This window comes from Oryctolagus cuniculus, chromosome 15 (assembly GCF_051225735.1).
Source record: "Oryctolagus cuniculus isolate XC-2025 breed Fujian yellow rabbit chromosome 15, ASM5122573v1, whole genome shotgun sequence".
NCBI lineage: Eukaryota > Metazoa > Chordata > Mammalia > Lagomorpha > Leporidae > Oryctolagus > Oryctolagus cuniculus.
Window position 1 is genome coordinate 1,451,043 of NC_142881.1, and position 8,108 is coordinate 1,459,150.

Sequence of the window (8,108 nt, forward strand, 5' to 3'; positions counted from 1 at the left end):
CTGGGTGCTTCCTGCTCACAGCCACCGCTGGCTGCTCAGGGCAATGGTGCCTGCTGGGCAGAACTGTGGTGTGGGTTAATTGCGTCCCACCTGCCACGGGGGCTGTGAACGGGCTGAGAGCCCCCTAAGCCTCTGGAGCAGGCGAGACCCCGAGGAGGCGGCACCCGTCCCCACCTCTTCTCTTCCCTCTTACAAGCGTTTTGTTTGAGTGGCAGAGGGGTAGGGGCAGACGTGGACAGATAGGCGGGGGGAGCGCCCATGCACTAGTTCACTACTCCAGTTCCTCCAGTGGCTGGGGCTGGGCCGGGGCCAGAGCCGGGAGCTGGGACCTCAATCTGGGACTCCCACGTGGGTGGCAGGGACCCAGCCGCGTGCGCCATCACCGCTGCCTCCCAGGGCGCTGGATCCAGGAGCAGAGCCAGGACACTCACGTGGGCTCGGAGCCTCCGGACCATCAGCTCCGACACCGGGGAGGGGCCCAGCCCTGGCCCCCGCTTCTAGTGGGAGTGAGGAAAGGAGCAGAGGCTGTGCCTGGGAGCAGCGGCAGGGTCGGGGCGGGTGGGCCATGCGAGCCCAGCGCAGCCAGGGACTGGGGACGGCAGGGCCCGTTAGTGTCCACAGGAGGGGACCCCTCAGGGCCCCGTGGCGGGGGAGGGGACGCCGGCAGAGCAGCGGAAACGGCTGCTCCGCTCCGGGACGCGTCTCAGGCAGCTCCTTGTCTTCCAGGACCACATTCAAGGAGTTTGCCGAGAAGCACGGCCGCGATCAGCGGTTCCGCCTGGTTCCCAAGAGGAAGGACCAGGAGCACTTCTTCAACCAGTTCATCCTGGTCCTCAAGAAAAGGGACAAGGAGAACAGACTGCGGCTGCGCAAGATGAGATGAGTGCGTGCCGGCGCTGGGTTGCCGGGCGGACGCCGAGTCGCCGGGGCAGGGCGGGCCGGCGTGGCCTGGCGGGACTACTGTTTCATATTGAAGCTCTCTCTTTTGTACGATGTTCGCAGTTGGATGCAGTTTCAGTCGCCATGATACGTCGATCCGATTGTTTTAATTATGCAAATCACTTGTAGTCTACAGGAGCGACAGATCCATGCAGACTTGCGGCTGAGCCGGACGAGCGCCGTGTGCACGACCTCAAGGCAGTTCTATCACCCACGACTCAGCCAGCATTTCCTGAGAACCCCGGGGCTCTGTCTCCTTGTCTGAGCAGTAGCAATAGGGCACTCATCACTCACCATCCTGGCAGTGTGGGCGTGGGCACAGGGGCCACGGATCACTGACAGGTGTTACTCACCATCCTGATGGCTGTGGGCGTGGGCACAGGGGCCGTGGATCACTGACAGGTGTCACTCACCATCCTGGCGGCTGTGGGCATAGACACAGGGGCCGTGGGTCACTGACAGGTGTCACTCACCATCCTGATGGCTGTGGGCATGGACACAGGGGCTGTGGGTCACTGACAGGTGTCACTCACCATCCTGATGGCTGTGGGCGTGGGCACAGGGGCCGTGGATCACTGACAGGTGTCATTCATCATCCCGATGGCTGTGGGCATGGACACAGGGGCCGTGGATCACTGACAGGTGTCACTCACCACCCTGATGGCTGTGGGCATGGACACAGGGGCCGTGGGTCACTGACAGGTGTCACTCACCATCCTAGTGGCTGTGGGAGTAGACACAGGGGCCACGGATCACTGACAGGTGTCACTCACCATCCTGGCAGTGTGGGTGTAGACACAGGGACTGTGGATCACTGACAGGTGTCACTCACCATCCTGATGGCTGTGGGCGTGGGCACAGGGGCCGTGGGTCACTGACAGGTGTCACTCACCATCCTGGCGGCTGTGGGCGTAGACACAGGGGCCGTGGGTCACTGACAGGTGTCACTCACCATCCTGATGGCTGTGGGCATGGACACAGGGGCCGTGGATCACTGATAGGTGTCACTCACCATCCTGATGGCTGTGGGCATGGACACAGGGGCCACGGATCACTGACAGGTGTCACTCACCATCCTAGTGGCTGTGGGTGTAGACACAGGGACTGTGGATCACTGACAGGTGTCACTCACCATCCTGATGGCTGTGGGCGTGGGCACAGGGGCCGTGGGTCACTGACAGGTGTCACTCACCATCCTGATGGCTGTGGGCGTGGGCACAGGGGCCACGGATCACCGGCAGTGCCCAGGGGTCTCTGCTGTTCCCCCACTGAGGGTGTCCAGGAGGAAGCCACAGTGGCCGCCAGAGGTCCCTGTGACAAAGGAGCTATTTTGTACAAATCATCATATTAATATTTGAGTTATTTTTATTGTATGCCCAGAGTTTGCATGAGATTTTTCTCATCATCTTTGTATAAAAGATTTTAGATTTTTTTTAATTAATAAATATTTTAAACCAGCATTTTGTGACTAAGACTCCCATCAAAATCTAAGAGGCAGAATCAGACGGCGGTTCCTGGAGGTTGAGGAAGGCGCTGCGGCCGTGCCCGCGGAGCCCCGGCAGTGCCACGGCGCCCGGGCGAGGAGGGTGGAGGTGAACTGTCTTTGGTGCCACACGGCTTGAAATCTATGAGTAGTTTCCCCAGTGCACATCTCCCACGGACTGTGTGAAGACCCTCGTATATAGATTGAAAAAAAAAATTTTATCCAAGTAAGTTTCTTTGAATTCTGTTTTTCTGAGAATGCGTTGAGGTCCCCTCGGCTTCGAGAGCCGGAGTGGAAGAGCGCGGGTGAGACCCCTGCCGAGCTCGGGCTTCCGGGCCGCAGCGTCCTGTCCTGCCCTCGGCCCGTACCTGGTGCCCTCGGGAGATGCCCCCGCACAGCCGCCACCCCTGGCTGGGCTGCACTCGCGTCACGGCTGGGACTCCTGTCTGCTGCTTTCTCCTGTGCTGGGGCCACGCGTTCTGCATTCCCTGGTGGGAGCCGGGCCTCCGCAGGGCGAGGGGCTGGGGCTCGCTGCACTGCCGTCTGTTCCCGAGACCCCTCCCCGCCCGGTGCCACTCGTGCCCTCCCCACTGCCTGTGCGACAGGGCTCTGGTAAAACTGACTGACAGGGCTCTGGGCTGCAGATGGAAGCAGGTTTTCTTGGTGTTCTGTGTGCATTTACGACGGTACAGAAAATAGAATATTTGTGATTTCCAAGTTGTGACATGTTTCAGTTCTGAATGTCTCTGTCATTTGAGATGCCACCAGCCCAGCGTGGGTTAGCAACAGCGCCCCCTAGCCTTAGCACCTGGTGGTGCTGACCATTGGAGCCTGAGTCCTGCAGGGCCCGGGGCCCCTCCAGGGCAGCGGTGCCTGGGACCCCCCCGCCTCTGCCCCGAAGCCCACCCCGCGCCCCAGACTCCGCAGCTCTCCCCAGCGCCCACACTCAGGCCTCTGCTGCCCCAGTGCTGCTCCTCCTGTCTGACCGCTCTCAGCTCCTTGTGCCAGCACAGCCCTGGGGCAGGGCTGTCAGTGCCCCCACGGGAGGCCCTGGGGGCGGGGCTGTCAGTGCCCCCACGGGAGGCCCTGGGGCACCGTTGGAGGAGGCCCTGGATCTTCCTGGGCTTGATCCAGACCCCAGGGAGAAGCCGGGGACATTGTGGCCACGGTCAGGCAGGGACCCAGGGGGGCCCGGCTGCAGCTGTCGCCCTGTGGGGGGTGAGGGCCGATCCCTCAGCCTTGGTGCGGGTGTGGCCTCCCTCCCTCCGAGTCCTCCCTGCCTGTGCCCTGATGCTTTATTGACCAGTCCTTTGTTTGTGCGAATATTTAAACCTTGCTTTGTTTAGCTTTTCTCCCTTCAGTGTGACAGGTGCCCACTCCAGGAGTGCTGGGGGGCTGGCGTGACGCTCTCCCCGAGGGGCAGAAACCAAAGCTTGGGGGGCGCACGGTAAAGCCGGGGGCGGGGCTGCGGGCGGCGCGGGCTTGGGGACAAGGCCGCAGCTGGCTGGGTCCCGGGAGGAGGAGAGCACCCTTTGGAACAAGCAGGACCGGTTTGTCCGCTCGGGGCCTCTGCTGATTTACAGCTCACGCGTGTGTGTTGCATCCTCCCGTGTGTGCGCACTGCTGTGTGACGGCCAGGCTGGGTCCCACCCCAGGAAGCCCCCGCCCCACACAAAGGCTCCCACCCCAGCCCCAGGGGAGGTCTCACAGGTGAGCCCCTGAGTGAGCAGCTGGCCGGGCTGGGCTGGGCACCAGCACACTGGGTGCAGACCCTGGCTGTGCCCCCAAGGCCTGACCTTTGACCCAGGACACATGCCAGTGTGTGTGCATACGTGTGACTACACGTGTGAATACGAGCATGCGTCTGCAATGTGTGCCTGCAATCACATGTATGTGCACGTGTGACAGGCTCTGTGTGGGGGGTGGGAACCATCCCTGCCTCTCTCCTGCCGCCCACTCTGATTCCGGGAGCTGTTGGGCGCAGTGGACCAGGGGCGTCCACGGGTGGGAATCTGGGAGCGCCCGGATGCGTCTCCTCACCCCTCCCTTTGCCGACCCCTGCCACCTGGACTTGGCCCTGGGGGGGAGTGCGGCGGAGTGGGGAAATGGAACAGACGACCCCCAGGGAGGGCAGAGGCCTGGCCGGCTGCCGCGGGCGATTCTCCCGGATTCGTCTGCGCGGATCGCTGTAGCTCCGTGTGCCAATTCCCCGGGGGTGGCGCAGTGCGGGTGCCCGGGTGCTCTTCCCAGAATGCTCCGAGGCGGGAGTCGTGGTGCAGCCGGGCCGCACTCACTGCCTAGCTCGGCTAGCAGCAGGTTCAGCCTGGACGCGGCAGTGGCCCCGTGCCCGCGTCCTCGGGCTCCGCCGTAGCTCACGTTCACTGCCGCTAAATCGTGGCTGGATCCTGGGACCAGGCCCATTATGAGAAGCCATAAAAGAGGCCCACAAAACACTCTGAATTTTTAGGTTTTATTTAGGAAATAAAAGAAGTATTTATTGCAGGCTACATATAATAAATATCTCGCCGCCTGCACGGCCGCAGGGCCGCTCACGGTGTCTCGGAATGGAACGGCCCATAAAGGCCCCGGCCGTCCTCGGCAAAGCCGTTCCCGGGCAAACACGTGCACGCTGCCTGCAGCCCGCCACAGCGTGGGGGCAGCTCTGCCGGCCTCAGCCTCGGGCGCCCACGGCCTGGCGGGGAGGTGTCTGCCGGCCGCCTCCTCCCTCGGCACCCCTGCAGAGGAGACGCTGGCGCGGCCTGGCCAGGCCTGGACACCCGGCTGTCACACCCGGCCCGGCTGAGTCACACAGCGCCAGCTGGGCGCTGGCCACGTGCCCGAGGCTGTTGTGTTCTGGGGACGCGGACAGAGCTGTCACTCAACACGGAGCTCGCTCGTCTGCACTGCGGCCTCCCCAGGCCTTGCGGGGGACATTCACACCACCCGATGGACCGTGCCAGGGGCCCCCACCACATGCTGGCCCCGGGGTCGCCCTGGGGGCTGGGGCCAGGGCAAGAGAAGAAGGAGGAGTGGCCTGAGTCGAGAGAAAGAGAGAGGATCCTCCATTCACTGGTTTCAAACACGTGCAACATCCGGTGCTGGGTGAGCCCAAAGCCCAGAGCCCAGAACCACATCCGGGTCTCCCACGTGGGCAGCCCGGACCCAACCACTTGAGCGGCTGGAATCTGCCAGCACAGGGACTCCAAGCCTGGCAGAGTTGTTAAACCAGAGGCTGTTGGGGGGCGTGGGCAGTTAGAGGCCCCCCGGCAGGCGGTCCTGGCTCTTGGTACCTGGGCTACGTGTGCACACAGGGAGAGGCTCCTGTGTGCCCACGGCTGGCCCGGAATGGGTCCATGGTGCTCCTGGCAGGGCGAGCGCGGGTGGCTCCATCACCTCTGGCCGTAGCGATGGGCGGGTGGCTCCGGGGCTGCAGGTGCAGGGGAGGGGAGGGGAGGGGAGGCAACCCCAGCTTCACGCCCAGCAGCTGGGTTCCTTCGCCTCTGCAGAGCTGCGCCTCCAACCCCACTTTCCTGTTTTCCAGGCTGAGATACGATGAGAATATAGAACCTGATTATGCACCTATAATGCATTACGCCAGGAAGGGCTTGAAATTAAAACATTTAAAAAGAACTGTCGAGGGAGGCAGTTAAACTGCATTTAAATCCTTATCAAATAATGAGAACATCTTCAGGAAGGCCTCAGCCTCCGAGCGGCTCCCGGCAGCCTCTGGGCTCTCAGCTGGGGTTTAAGGGCGAATTGTCCAGACAATGTGGAGGACCTGGGCGTCTCCTCCGTCCACCTGCGGAATCCACAGGCTGCACCCAGGGCTCATGGGAGTGCCGCCCACTAGGCAGGCGTCAGGGCCGTGGGTTCAGGGGGTGCCTTCAGCCATTGTCTCTAAGCCACCTTTCACTCTGAGCTCTGGGAGACGCGGTGGTGTGGGTGGGAGAAGGCGGGGCCAGTGCTGGGCGGGCAGCCGGCCCTCCATGCTGCCCCCACCCTGTGTCTGCCGCCCCCGTGTGTCTGCCCCCCACCCAGGGCCCCAAGCACCCACTCTGAGGCTGAGCTGGGCTTGTAGCTGGAGGAGTTGGAGGGGAGGCCTCTGGGGGTGGGTGTCCGGTTCTGGCCTTCCCAAGCCATCAGGGCTGTGCCGCACGAGCCGGGAGCTGTACCTGTGGCCAGGCTGTGGCCAGACAGCACCGAGGGGTGTGGGTGGGCAGGGCAGAGCAGGCCATGACTCGCCCCAGGATATGGCCTGAAGATGGGGGGGGTGGGGCATGAGCACGCCGGCCCCCGTGGCTGCAGCAGGTGGCCCTCACACCCAGGGCCGCCCTGACCTGAGCCCGTGGAGGGGAGGTGGCCTTCCAGATCCTCCTCTTGGGCTCCTGCGCTCGGCTCGGCCCTGGCTCTGTCCTCGGAGGCCTCAGGTTCCCTTCCCAAGGGTCTCGTCCATCAGAGTACCCTGTCACAGAGGGGACTCATCCGAGGGTGGGTGCTTCCCAGGGAGGGTGCCCATGGGTGCCTGTGCCAGGTCGGAGCTGTGGCATCCTCAGGTGCTCAGACTGGATGTCACGTGTGCGTGTGCGTGTGCGTGTATGTGTGCATATGTGTAGACACACGCATGTGTACATGCACACGTGTGCATCTCTGTGTGCGGAGGACATGGCTGGCTCAGAGTTCCTGTAAACCCAAGAGGCGAGGAGGTGACACAGCCTCGTGTCCCTGCCCACTGACCCCGGTGCACCTGTGAGCGTCTCTCACCAGCACCGTCCGTGGGTTCCACCTGGGTGATTTCCACTCCGTGGTCTCCATGTCATCACTTTTAGATTCCAAGTCCGAGGTTTCCCACGTACAGGTTAAAAGGAAATTCCTGAATTTCTCCATCTATTTTTTCCCACTTAGATCTCTGGTGCCTTTTTCATTTGTTCAGGTGAGTAGCTGGAGTTGCAGATACAATTCTCTTAGCAACTGTTCAGTTTTCTTGACACCACTTTTAAAATGCGAATTTTCCTGGGGCCAGTGCTGTGGTGCAGCGGGTAAATCCGCCGCCTGCAGTGCGGACGTCCCACATGGGTGCCTGTTTGAGTTCTGGCTTCTCCACTCCCCATCCAGCTCTGCTACGTCCTGGGAAAACAGGGGGAATGGCTCAAGTGCTGGGGCCCCTGCACCCGTGTGGGAGACCCGGAGGAAGCTCCTGGTCCTGGGCTTCAGCATGGCACAGTCCTGGCTGTTGCAGCCACCTGGGGAGTGAACCAGCAGGTGGAAGACCTCTCTCTCAGTCTCTACTTCTCTCTCTCTGTAACTAATTTTCATGGTGTCTCTCAGAGGCTGTGAGACATGGACCCCAGGCCTCCGGGCAGCAGTAGGAGGGGGCTTGTGTGTTCCTGGGGCAGGAGCCGTCAGCCCACGGGCCTCACTGTGACTGGACCAGGGATCAGGCCCTGCCGCTCGCCGCCGACGGCCACCTCACCGGACAAGAGCGGCTGGGAGGAGCGGGTTGGCTTCAGAAGCCGGCATCTTGGGGAGAGAGTGATCTCCAGGTCCAACCTGTGCACCTCCCTCCCAGTGACAGGGAATGCAGAAGTCAGGACAAACCAGAGCCGTGGCCAGTGGCCACTAAGCAGATTCCCGGGCCTGGCTCCCGACGTCTTCATAATGGAGCCAGGCTGCGTGCCGCCGGCGTCGC

The 8,108-nt window shown here is 62.3% G+C and overlaps 1 protein-coding gene across 1 annotated transcript in view; it reads left to right on the forward strand.

Moving 5' to 3' along the window:
- TCERG1L (transcription elongation regulator 1 like) overlaps positions 1–2,983 on the forward strand; it is a 160,188-nt gene extending 157,205 nt beyond the window's left edge. Inside the window, exon 12 of the mRNA XM_070058271.2 lies at positions 727–2,983. Within this exon, the coding sequence (XP_069914372.2) occupies positions 727–883 (157 nt within the window). The 3' untranslated portion in view covers positions 884–2,983. The remainder of the gene's footprint in view (positions 1–726) is intronic.
- Positions 2,984–8,108: the final 5,125 nt, after the last annotated feature.